This window comes from Mobula hypostoma, chromosome 4 (assembly GCF_963921235.1).
Source record: "Mobula hypostoma chromosome 4, sMobHyp1.1, whole genome shotgun sequence".
Classification (NCBI taxonomy): Eukaryota; Metazoa; Chordata; class Chondrichthyes; order Myliobatiformes; family Myliobatidae; genus Mobula; species Mobula hypostoma.
In genome coordinates, this window is record NC_086100.1 from 76,740,029 (window position 1) to 76,753,909 (window position 13,881).

Below are 13,881 nucleotides of genomic sequence, written 5' to 3' on the forward strand. Positions count from 1 at the left end.
GGTGTGTGTCCCCTCAACTTCCCCTTCCTGAAGTCCATAATCAATTCTTTGGTCTTACTGATCTACCTTACTCCTGCATGCATCCTTGTCACCATCTGAAATTCTGCCAACAATAGTTGTTTCATTGGCAGTCATTGGTGTAAAGAGAGTAGAGCAGTAGGCTAACTATGCATCCTTGAGGCGTGCCAGTGTTGGTTGTCAGCGAGGTGGAGATATTACTTCCAATCAGCATTGACTATAGTCTCCTGGTGAGGAAGTCAGTTACAGAGGGAGGTACAGAGGCCCAGGTTTTGAAGCTTGTTGATCAAAACTGAGGGTATAATGTATTGAACACTGAGCTGTAATCAATAAACAGCAGACTGATACATGTCCGGTGTATGTTCTGACTTTATCATCCTTTTACAATACAGTTATCAGAATTAGATGCCATCTGATGTTACTTTGCCTATCTTACCAAGTGAACAATATCATCACACAGTGAAGTTGGCAGCGTGATGCAGCGCGCGCAGCTCTCCAGTGAAATGATATCATATTTGTGAGACGGATGCTGCGCACAATTCTGATTTGATGGAGACAGACATGAGAAGCACAGAGGAACATCTGGAGAAACTTCTGGAATACCCGGTTCACTGCTGCTGCTACTATGTGATCGATAATCTCCTGAGGGAAGGCCCCAAAATCCCCAGCTTTGCCTGCTGCTGGCAACCGAGGCTGGGGTCGAAGCGTTCAGCAGAGATGGTGCTCGGTACTTGGTGTCAGAGGGCTGGTCGGAGGCTCGAAGTTTTCCGATGACTCAGAGCCAAACTGTGGTTGGGCGCGGCAGGGAGAGTTTTCTTCCTTCTCCCGTCTGTGAGAGATGTGGGACTTTCGAGAGACTTTGAACTTTTTTACTGTGCCCATGGCCTGTTCTTCATCAAGTTATGGTATTGTTGCACTATTGTAACTATATGTTATAATTATGTGTTTCTTGTTAGTTCTTCAGTCTTCGTCTGTCCCGTTTTTCTGTGATATCACACCGGAGGAATATTGTATCATTTCTTAATGCATGCATTACTAAGTGACAATAAAAGAGGACTGTGTGTCCTCATAATCTAAATATCATCCCATAGTCTTAGACTACCTTCTTCAGTATTACCAATACCACCAATTTTTCTGCCTTCTATTTATTGATGAATCAAATCTATGGTTTTCAGGAGAGAATAGATAGAGTGAACCTTTTCTCCTTAGAGATGGCAGACAGGGGACCTCCTCAGGTATATAAAGTGACGAAGAGCACAGAAAGGATGAGTAGTGAGAAAATGTGCTCTATTTCAGAAGTGCTTCAAGCCAGTGGATATAGTATAACTTAATGAATATGAGGTTTAGAAAGGATTTGATATTTTTCAACCACAGAATAGTTGGACTTAGGGAATTCACCAACTGAGGGAAGCAGACCCTTATAACATTTAAGAAGTTATCTAGATGAGTACTTGATTCACTGAAGCATAGATCACTGTAAAGCAAGCACTAGTAACTGGGATTATTATAAATGAGTAATTAAAGACTAGCATGGACATGGTAAGTTGATAGATCTGTTTCTGTGCTCTCATTCTATTGCTACATGGCTTTTTGCCTTCTTAATTGTTTGTTGGACTTGCATATTAACCTTAAGTAATTCACATACAAAGACATTCAGATTACTCAGAGCAAGTTCCTTTAAACTTTTATTGTCCTATCCGTATACTTATTCAAATAGGATGGATTGGGGCACACTTCTCCATAGGTATCTTCTGTATGCCATGCCTTTGTCCATTTACCTAACTCATTTTATCACCCTAAAGTCTCTCTGAAAAAGAAGCAGGAGAAGCTGATGGGTCAGGCAGCATCTGTGCAGGGAAGTGGGCAGGTTGAGCTTTTGGGTCAACACCCTTCATTTGGACTCAAAATAAAAGGTCTCGACCCAAAATTTAACTGTTCATTTCCTTCTACAGATACTGCCTGACTTGTTGAAGTCCTTTAGTTCTTAGTTGTATTTTCCCCCAAATGTTCATGTATTTATCACAGAATTCTTGGAAGCAATAATAAATGAAAAAGAGAATAAAAAATAGAAATAACTTGAAATACATTGATCATTGGCAGCTTCATTGTATTATGTTGTAGACATTTGTGAGAAACATTGCACTTTTTAAAAGATTGACTGTTTAAAGTGCTACCTAATTTTGTAAGTATTCTGATGGCCATGTCTGTAGGGTATATAAGCAGAATTTGGCTATTTGGTCCATCAAGTTAACTGTGACAATCAATCGTGGCTGAAATTTTCATCCCCATTCTCCCACCTTCCTGTAACCATTAACCCCCTATACTAATAAATAACTTTTCAATCATTGACTTAAACACACCATATCATGCCAAAACAATATTACTGGGATATTCATTGCAACCAGCAATAAACAAGAGGACAAGTGGAAGATACAGTATTCAGTAACGTGAGAAGAGACACATGGAGAAGTGAATGTGAGAAGGAAAGTAATAAAGGTTATTTTACACACTGCACCTCTCCACCCTCCACACACACACACACACACACACACACAACAAGAGCTGAGAGTGTGATCAAACAAAAGCGAAGTTGTCCAGAAGGAGGGGAAAAATGCCTTCTGCGATGAAGGGCTGAGGTGTGACTGTAGGTGTCAACTACCATTATGGAGCCTTCAAATGACAATCTGCTCCTGGCCAGCTTCCTCCTACAACACAGAATGAGTCATAAAGCTTGTTAAACGGAACCTCATGTGCTCCCTGCTCAACAATGAGTGAATCACATTGATGTTTTCCACCACCTCTCGCACGTTTAGCAGGAGATAGTATGACACTGCAATCCTACACCCTTGTTCTGCTATTACCTAAAATGTTGCATTTTAGTCAGTGGAAAGTTGTTCTACAGAGAGTCCAATGCTCAGTCCATATTGAAGAACCCAAATATTGCACCTGAACACCAACATTATCATGGAATTCACTGCAAAGAAAAATGTCTCTGGGATATTCTTGGGAAAGATACAGAGAGAGTTTAATAGGGTAGATGTTCAAAGACCATTTCCTTTAGTTGCAGAGTCCAAAGGGAGGACATTGAATAAGATGCCTGTAATTTAAGCAATTTCTCACTCGTTAGTTTGCGAAGTTTCGGGATTCTTTATCTAAAATCACTGCTAATGTCCTATATTTTGCATATTCAAGTCTGGGATTGAACTAGGATCCACAAGGATTGTCGGGAAAAGCTGAAGATGTAGAAAGCAAATAGTGATGCTGCTTTTCCATTCTCATCACTGCACTAGGAACTAGGGCTCTAGCTTTCTAACACCAGTCCAATGGAGTTTCTACAATTTTTACCAAAATCTATTGATGCCAGTACGAGGCATTGAAAGGAGTGTGCTGTGTTTGCTTTAATTGTCTCGTAAGGCAGAAATACAACCATTTGTTACTTTTACACATGGTGTACATCTCAGTTAATCTCAGCCCGCTGGATGTTCAAACGTCACCAAAATAGGAAAATTAGCCCCATAAATAATAAATAGTTCAAGTCAAAATGGGGTTTATGCATCTATTAGAAGCCCAGCAGTTTGGGTGTGTTGGATAAATGGCATAGAGGTTCTCAAGATTTTAGCTGATAAACTTCAGTTCTGCCCAATTTCTGCTGAGTAGAAAGAGTTAAAATTCTTCTTTAAGTTTCTAAATCAACTGTTAAACTGACGAATAGTTAGGGTCATCCCTTCTTTAAATCCCAAAAATTGTGAGATGGGATGAAGTGAAACACTATTACCAAAAGTATTTCAGAGCCTTAGTGCAGCTCAGCACAAACTCATTTATGTCCAGTATTAGCAGAGACATGACAGAAGCAACTATAGAACACAGAACATAGAAATCTACAACACATTACAGGCCCTTTGGCCCACAATGTTGTGCTGACCATGTTACCTACTCTAGGAACTACCTAGAATTTTCCTTCTGCATAACCCTCTATTTTTCCAAGCTCCATGTACCTATCTAAGAGTCTCTTAAAAGACCCTATTGTATCCACCTCTATCACCTTCACTGGCAGTGCATTCCAAGCACCCACCACTCTGTGTGCAAACTTACCTTTGACATCCCCTTTGTTCCTACTTCCAAGCACCTTAAAACTATGCCCCCTCGTGTCAGCCATTTCAGCCTTGGGAACAAGTCTCTGGCTATCCACATGATCAATGCCTCTCATCATTTTATACACCTCTCAACTTCCATTGCTCCAAGGAGAAAAGGCCAAGTTCACTCAACCTGTTATCCTAAGACATGCTTTCCAATCCGGGCAACATCCTTGTAAATCTCCTCTGCACTCTGTCTATAGTATCCACATCCTTCCTGTAGTGAGGTGACCAGAACAGAAAACAGTACTCCAAGTGGGGTCTAATTAAGTTTCGTATAGTTGTGACATTACTTCTCAGCTCTTGACCTCAATCCCACGAAAACACACCTTTCTAACAACACCGTCAAGCTGCTCAGCAGCTTTGAGTGTCCTATGGACATGGATCCCAAGATCTCACTGATCCTCCACACGGCCAAGACTCTTATCATTAATATTATATTCTGTCTTCAAATTTGACCTACCGAAATGAACCACTTCACACTTATCTGGGTTGACCTCCATCTGCCACTTCTCAGCCCAGTTCTGCATCCTCTCGATGTCGTGTTGTAACCTTTGACAACCCTCAAGACTATCTACAACACCTCCAACTTTTGTGTCATCACTCACTAACCCACCCTTCTACTTCCTCATCCAGGTCATTTATAAAAATCACAAAGAGGAGGGGTCCAAGAACAGGTCCCCGTGGGACACCACAGGTCACCATCCTCCATGCAGAATACGAACCATACTATACAAAGCCAGGAATGGTTGCTCAAATAAATATATTAATTGATTTGGTGTCTGGAATGAATTGTACAAAGTTCTGGTGGAGGCCAATACTCTGAGAACATCAAAAAAAAATCTAAACAAATAAGTGAATTTCTAAGACATTGAATGCTAGTGATCTAACATGGGTAAATGGGATTATAGTTGATTAAAGATACAACAGACAGTATGGATGTGTGGGCTGAAGGACACACTTCATGTACTCCCCAATTGATGGCTTTATAATTGTTTCACTTTTAGTTAATGAATAATACAATTCCCAGTCCCATGAAAACCGGCAGTGGAAGAGAGTGAAGGCCTATAGGCTGGGTTTGATATGAGCATTTTAGCACCAAATGTGGGTCAGAATGATCAGCAGTGTTACCACACAGGTCCATTTTTAAGGTTCCAAGGTTAATTTATTATCAAAGTATACCACTCTGAGATTCTTCTTCTCCAGACAGCCATGAAACCAAGAAAGAAAAGAAAAGAATAGCAGCATGATCATCATCCTCCAAACCCACAAAACACAAGTGCATCAACTGCCAAGAACACTTCCCTGCATGAAACACACCTCCTCCACAGCACAAAGTGATGCTTTGCTAGTGTCCTTCAAGTCCTGTTGCCCTTGCGATTCCTTCTTTAAAACCACCACCATTACTTATGTAACACACATCAAAGTTGCTGGTGAACGCAGCAGGCCAGGCAGCATCTCTAGGAAGAGGTACAGTCGACGTTTCAGGCCGAGACCCTTCATCAGGACTAACTGAAGGAAGAGCTAGTAAGCGATTTGAAAGTGGGAGGGGGAGGGGGAGATCCAAAATGATAGGAGAAGACAGGAGGGGGAGGGATGGAGCCAAGAGCTGGACAGGTGATTGGCAAAAGGGATATGAGAGGATCATGGGACAGGAGGTCCAGGGAGAAAGACAAGGGAGGGGGGAAACCAGAGAATGGGCAAGGGGTATAGTCAGAGGGACAGAGGGAGAAAAAGGAGAGAGAGAGAGAAAGAATGTGTGTATAAAAATAAATAACGGATGGGGTACAAAGGGGAGGTGGGGCATTAGCGGAAGTTAGAGAAGTCGATATTCATGCCATCAGGTTGGAGGCTACCCAGACGGAATATAAGGTGTTGTTCCTTCAATCTGAGTGTGACTTCATCTTTACGGTGGGCGAGGCCGTGGATAGACATATCAGAATGGGAATGGGATGTGGAATTAAAATGTGTGGCCACTGGGAGATCCTGCTTTCTCTGGCGGACAGAGCGTAGGTGTTCAGCAAAGCGGTCTCCCAGTCTGCGTCGGGTCTCGCCAATATATAGAAGACCACATTGGGAGCACCGGACGCAGTATATCACCCCAGCCGAGTCACAGGTGAAGTGTCGCCTCACCTGGAAGGACTGTTTGGGGCCCTGGATGGTGGTAAGGGAGGAAGTGTAAGGGCATATGTAGCACTTGTTCTCCCAGTGGCCACACATTTTAATTCCACATCTCCCAGTGGCCACACATTTTAATTCCACATCCCATTAGCGGAACAAGTGCTACACATGCCCTTACACTTCCTCCCTTGTCAATCCACAGCCTCCTCTACTGTACAGATGAAGCCACACTCAGGATGGAGGAACAACACCTTATATTCCGTCTGGGTAGCCTCCAACCTGATGGCATGAACATCGACTTCTCTAACTTCCGCTAATGCCCCACCTCCCCTTCGCACCTCATCCGTTATTTATTTTTATACACACATTCTTTCTCTCACTCTCCTTTTTCTCCCTCTGTCCCTCTGACTATACCCTTTGCCCATCCTTTGGTTCCCCCCCCCTGCCCCCACTTGTCTTTCTCCCTAGGCCTCCTGTCCCATGATCCTCTCATATCCCCTTTGCCAATCACCTGTCCAGCTCTTGGCTCCATCCCTCCCCCTCCTGTCTTCTCTTATCATTTTGGATCTCCCCCTCCCCCTCCCACTTTCAAATCTCTTACTAACTCTTCCTTCAGTTCGTCCTGACGAAGGGTCTCGGCCTGAGACGTCAACTGTACCTCTTCCGAGAGATGCTGCCTGGCCTGCTGTGTTCACCAGCAACTTTGATGTGTGTTGCTTGAATTTCCAGCATCTGCAGAATTCCTGTTGTTTGCACCATTACTTATGTAGTATTTTACAGACTCCCACTGCTAACCAATCACTGCAGTCTCCTTCATTTTTCCACGCCTAGATATCCTCGGTGCTTTTTTCTAACTCCACTATAATCCTTTACTGTGGTCCTACACCACCTCCTTCAAACACTGCACTTTCCCAATCCCTACACTCACTTCTCTACTCCCCACTCAAGTTCCTCTGAAGATCTTCCTCATCAAAACCCATCCCTCATCAAATCTGTCCTTTCAGTCAATGTCACAATTTCTTCCTTGGAACCCTCAAGATCTTCTTTTCATGAACGTTCTCTGGTCTCATCAAATTGCTCACACTCTCCTTGGGTCCCTATTATTCCAGGACAATTCCACAATTTTTTCCCTAGCAAATACCTTTGCAATATAACGCTTCTCAACAATCTCTTGCTTGCTGTCGCCTACCACCTCCATCCTCTTGTGGAATCACGTCTCTTTTTCCATCTGATCTCCTTTGAATTCAGTTCTATCCATCTGTAACTTCCTCTCCCATATCCTCGCAATTTTCTTCCCTAGATCCATCCATCTCTCTCTGCCTACAATATATTCCCCAGACCACCACTATTGTCTTACCAGCCAAGGTTACAGTACAACCATTAGTACTAGTGATGTAGCAGATTCCTTTCTGAGATTTCAGTTGACAGCCCTCACTTAAGTTGAAATATGAAGGCAAGTGAGCCAATAATATAAAACAGGACATCAAAATCTTTTTTCAAAGATTTTATATTAAGTAAAAGATAGGCAAGAGTGGACATCAGACTGCTGGAAAATAATGCTGAAGTAATGTGGAACAAAGAAATGGCAGATGAACTAAATAAAATTGAGTTGATATGCATTGGAAGACACCAGCAGCATGATGGAAATTTGGAAGTGAGGGGTGGTAGAAGTGAGTGAGGTCACTTTAACTAAGGAGGAAGTGCTTGGGAGGCTGATAGATCTGAAGGTAGATAATACACCTGGACTGCGCTCAAGGATGTGAAGAGAGGTAGCTGAAGAGATTGTGAAGGCATTATCAGTGATCTTTCAAGGATCACTAGAATTTGTAGGCCAATTAGCCTAACTTCAGTTGTTGGCAAGATGTTAAAGTCCATAACAAAGGATGACATTTCAGCATACTTGAAGACACATGATGAAGTAGGGTAACGTCAGCATGGTTTCTTTGAGGGGAAATATTGTCTGACAAACCTGTTGGATTCCCTTCAGGAAATAACAGGCAGAATAGACCAAGGAAAGCAAGGGATATTATTTACCAGGATTTTCAAAACACTTGAAAAAATTGCTATATATGAGGCTGCCAAACAAGATAACAAGATAAACATGGTATTACAGGAAAGATTTTATCATGTAAGGTAGATTGGCTGACTGGCAGAAGGCAAAGAATACCAAATTAATGTAAACACATGATTGACGGTCAGTGTGGGCTCAGAGTGCCAAAGGACCTGTTTCAATGCTGACAGATTCTATTCTCACAACTCCATCTGATTTCATTCTGACTTTAAGTCAGGATCAGCTCGAACCTCAGTTAACTGAGAATCTTTCACATTCCACAAAACTAATCCAATTTGTGCTGCATGTCAAAGCCCAGTCAAGATGGATATCCACTAACAGCACCTTAATTGACCTTCCAATATAGTAAATTTCTTAACCTGATGGCCACACTTGCACAATCAATCTGAAGGCTTTGTTGTCTTGATTGAATAGCTGTCTGGAGGCAGTTTTGTGGTTAGAGAAAAAAGATAAGCTAGTGAGTGAGTTTTCATGTTAAATTGCATAAAATTAACGATTCTATATATGTATATATATACACAATAGAAGAGATTTGTAAAACATTCAGCATCGAGACAAAATATAATTTGGTGTAAAGCACTATCTACAATGGTCACAAGTTTATTGCCTTTATGGGATAGTTGATTAAAGAGAACATAAATATAAAAGAAACTGCTAAAAATAGGGGCAGAGAACATGTTCAGAACTGCCCACTTCATCAGATTTTCCATAGGGGAGTAGTAAGCCCTCTTTCCTATTACCAACCCCACTCACGGAAAAAAGAAAGGGGGCTGATTATTTGACAGGATATATATGAGCTGCGATTGAAACATTCTTACAAGTTATACAACAGTGTCACCAGTGAGGAAAGCTCTCGTTAAGATGAAGCAAAGTCTTGTGGTACTCTTTTGTCTCTCAGTCCTTACCTGGGCAGTGTTAGGAGGTGAGTGAAATGCTGTTATATCTACTTATTACATTTGGACTTTATGCCACTTAATCAAAGTTTAAAGAATAGCAATTAAAAATAGTTCCACAAAATTCTGTCTGAATGTGCCTTTTTTTTACAGCTTCTGGCAACGTTATTTTTAAGTTTTAACAGAACGTGTGAGCAAAATCAGAAAATTATCAATGAACTATACAAGAATAATTTTCCTTATCACTGTATTATTTCATCCAGTACCTATTTATAAGTCCTTTCATTCATTTTGTTTTGACTGGAACCATTACTAAATCACGAAATGTCATATATAAATACTTGTCTTAAAATTATAATGTTATTTACTGTCTCCATTCACTGAAAGAGAAAACAAGTAATAGCAGCTATTAATGGCTGCAGATGCTTAGCAAAGAACATTTGCACTTCAGTTGCCTAACTTCTAAAGCAGCACAATCCTGAGTAACCATCTTGCAAATGTGACACAGAATAATTAATACCACACTGGTAATAGACTGTAAAATTCCAGTGTACTTTTCATTCAGTGTTGGTCTCTATTGAAACTAGCAACAATAATTGTGTTACTACAAAAGCTCTGAAGGGAAATCATTAGCAAATAATGAAAAATCTAATTAAGGAACGATTCAATAGATACTTTGTGACATAAAAACAGAAATTGTTTCAGTTCTTTTCTATATAGTGTGTGTTGTAAATGCTCCTCATTATTTGTTAAGCTATCACTATGGACTCTCTTTCAAGAACTTTATGACTCATTTTCTCTCATCCTGTTGCTTATTTACTTATTATTACTATTTTGTTCTTTTTCTTGTTTTGTATTTGCTCAGTTTGCTGGCTTTTGCACATTGGCAATTGTCTGTCCTTTTGGGGGCGGTATTTCATTAATTCTTTTGTATTAACTCTGAATGCTCAAAGTAAATGAATCTCGGGATGATATAGAACATACATAGAACATAGAATAGTACAGCACAGTACAGGCCCTTCGGCCCACAGTGTTGTGCCAACCCTCAAATCCTACCTCCCATATAACCCCCCACCTTAAATTCCTCCATATACCTGTATATTTGCACTTTGATAATAAACTTACTTTGAACTTTCAACTTATGCGTTGTGTATGAGTTACATGTGTATGCCTGCATAACAATAAACTTGAATTTGAATTTGAAATTAAATCTGGGCGTTGTCTTGTATAAGCAGATAGAATTATAAACTCAATGTAAAGATAATTATCCTTTATGTCCAGCTTTAAGAACTGTTCTTTGTTGTTCATCATACTCACAATTAAAAATTCTATGAGTAGATCTATAATATGATCAGTATGATGTTCAGTATCTAATAATTTTATTGGATAGACAGGGAAATCAAATTGACTGTAAGGATAGCCTTTGTGCAGTAAAAAATTGAATTCTTCTTTTTTGTTAATGAAGGCAAGTTTTCCCCCTACTTTCAAAGTGTGACATATTTAACTTTGACATCCACCTGAACAAGGAAGATTTTGTATTTGTTCTGATTGAGAGATGCTGGTCAATAAAAATGTTTTAATGGAATATTTAGAGGCATTGAACATTAGTTTGATGGTAATTTACTTTTTGCAAGTTTATCAATTGTTTTCCCCAAAGGCAGTGAACTTCAATCCTTGTATTTTCCTTTTCAGCTCCTAATTCAATAAGAAAGAGCTGCTGTATGAACTTTTCACCCAAACCACCCCGTATCGGCAGAATCCTGAAACATGAAATTCAGGATAGTGATGGTCGTTGTAGATTTGATGCTGTGGTGTAAGTATCTAGTCACTGGCCATCTCAGAGCCTGGCTTTTTATATCATATCTTAGTTTGGTGACTTTTATTCTGATGTGAAATGCTCTATGTTATCTTTCTGAACTGCTGGGTTTGTTGCTAGAAATACCTGCTATCCAGGGAGTGTAGTTCAGGCCTAGATTACTGAAGAACAAAACACTGATGTTTTTTCCTATTTCTTTTGTTTCCTGAAGAGATGAATATTATAAAAGTCCAATTCCACAGACACTTCAGTATCAAGGTTGCTCAAAAGGAATTGGGGCAGGAATTTGTTGGATGGGGAAAGGATAACATCATAGACATCATTGTATTGAATAGGTTAATGTAATTGGGTACACAATGGTCTACACAAACTCAATGGGCCGAAGGACTTGTTTGATTTTATGATGAATAAGGAGCATTTCTCATATACAATGAACAAAGTAAATAAATCCAATCTCTTTCTGTCCAGATTTTATACTGTCAACGGCAAGCGCATCTGTTCAAAACGGAACGATGAGAAAGTGGAAGATCTTCTGACAAAACTTGCCCAAAGAAAGCAGGGAAGATGAAGATGACAATGATCTTCTTTGACTGACTATTGACTATAAAGAGTACTCAAATGGAAAAATGCATTTTTAATTTCCAGCTGTTCCACACTTTGCAAGTTTCCAAGGAATCCTGAAATTTTTCAAATCTTCAAACAATACTGGTCAAATTTAATCTGCTCGTCAGTGTGTGTTATCCCTTCCTATTATTAATTGATTTATTTGGTTTTATTATTTTTACAAATATAGCAGCTGATCAAATAGTACATCACCTGTTAAGAGTCAGATATTTCACTCTGGAATCCCTCTTCCCTCCATTACAATATCCTCAATAGGCTTCAGAGGAACAATAACTTCTAGTTAGGAGGCCTCTGGTAATCCTACGTGAGTTGATCTCTATCCTCCTACTTACAGGCCTTTGCCATGGTAGGTTTTGCAGAAAAATTATTCAATTTTGCTTATGTAAATATCTAAATTTGCTGCTCTTGTAAGGAAGTGTAACTGTTTATGATGGTCCTATACATTACTGATTAGTGTATGGTTTACAAACTGCCATATTAATGAATGTACATAATTGTTACTTCGTGTTCTATAGCATACTGATTGTGTTCTAATGTAGAACACAGTTATTGCTGCATTTATTTCTGTAATTAAAGTGTCTTCTAACCAGGCAGGGTGAAATCATTTATGTCATTTTTTATCTTTATGTCAGAAACATACTGAATAAAGACATTACTGACCGAAGTGATCAAAACTGGTATTTTTAAAGCAGGATAAGCAACAACCCCAGACTTTGTATTGTAATTCCAATGGAATTGGATACTGTTTTTTTAATTGTTATTCAATGCTGCACTTTCACAAATATGTTTATAATGTCTTGTACACCTAATTACCTGTTTAAAAGACCTTGTATTTTATTATTTATTTTGTTTGTAATTTCCCTGTATTTCTTCATACACCTCAAATATATATATTTATATTTTTGAAAATAAATTGTCTTGGGAATTTACTGTGAGTTTTTGTGCTTTTATATAAGCTGGGAATCCTCCTGCTTCCTAAATTTTCATGACTCCATTTAAGATGAGACAATAAACTGATTAAACTCACACAAACAATGTTCTGATTTGTAACAATTGGACATTTCATTCCACCAGTCATCGTAGACAGACAACCAGTTGTGCCTGGATTCCATGTGATTCTCAAATAAGCCTGTTGAATGGAAATTTAAATTAAATGTAATATTGTGGAAGGTAACCTGTCTGCTTGTTCTCATCTGTTTGAACATTCATTGGAGAGAGGGGTCATTGAAGGCTGGACATTGGACGTAGAGTGAACTGTTAAGTCAAAATCTCCAGATTTAGTGCAAGTTTTTAAAGAGGCTGAGCATTTATCACTGACTATGGACATTAAGTTAATCTGTGACAGTGCCAGTTCTGGAACATCTTGCTAAGTATGCTGCTGATTTGCTGATGATGCAACCATTGTTGGTAGAATCTCAGATGGTGACGAGAGGGCGTACAGGAGCGAGATGTACCAGCTAGCTGAGTGATGCTGCAGCAACAACCTCGCATTTGATGTCAGCAAGATGGAGGAGCTGATTTTAGGCTTCAGTAAGGGTAACACGAGGAAGCATAAACCAATCCTCATAGAGGGATCAGAAGTAGTGAGAGTGAGTAATTTCAAGTTCCTTGGTGTCAATGTCTCTGAGGATTTAACCTGATCCAACATATCAATGCAGCTATAAAGCAGGCAAGAGAGCAGCTATATTTCATTTGGAGTATGAAGAGATTTGGTTTGTCACCTAAAACACTCAAAAACTTCTATTGATGTACTGTGGAAAACATTCTGACAGGTTGCGTCACTGTCTGGTATGGGGGGCTTACTGCACAGGATCAAAGGGTGCTAATGTAAGTTGTAAAATTAGTCAGCTCCAACTTTGGTGCTAGTCTCCGCAGTATCCAAGACATTTTCATAAATTGGTGCCTTAGAAAGGTGGCGTCCATATTAAGGATCCCTTATCACCCAGGACATGCCGTCTTTTCATTATTACTGTCAAGAGGGAGGTACAGAAAACTGAAGGCACACACTCAGTGATTCAGGAACAGTTTCTTCCCCTCTGCCATCCAATTCCTAAATGACATTGAATCCACGAACACTACTTCACTTTAGTTATTTCTGTTTTTGCACTATTTTTAATTTATCAATTTAATATGCAATTGATTTACTTATTTGTCTTTTTTCCCGATATTAAAGTTAACAAATACACATGGACTAAGATGTTAACT

The 13,881-nt window shown here is 39.6% G+C and overlaps 1 protein-coding gene across 1 annotated transcript; it reads left to right on the top strand.

The window, feature by feature from the left end:
• Window positions 1-9,175: 9,175 nt before the first annotated feature.
• LOC134344845 (C-C motif chemokine 17-like) lies at window positions 9,176-12,593 on the top strand. The gene is made up of 3 exons (XM_063044955.1): window positions 9,176-9,265; window positions 10,929-11,049; window positions 11,521-12,593. Exons 1-3 carry the CDS (start codon window positions 9,205-9,207, stop codon window positions 11,618-11,620), a joined length of 282 nt encoding a protein of 93 aa, XP_062901025.1. The 5' UTR covers window positions 9,176-9,204; the 3' UTR covers window positions 11,621-12,593.
• Window positions 12,594-13,881: the final 1,288 nt, after the last annotated feature.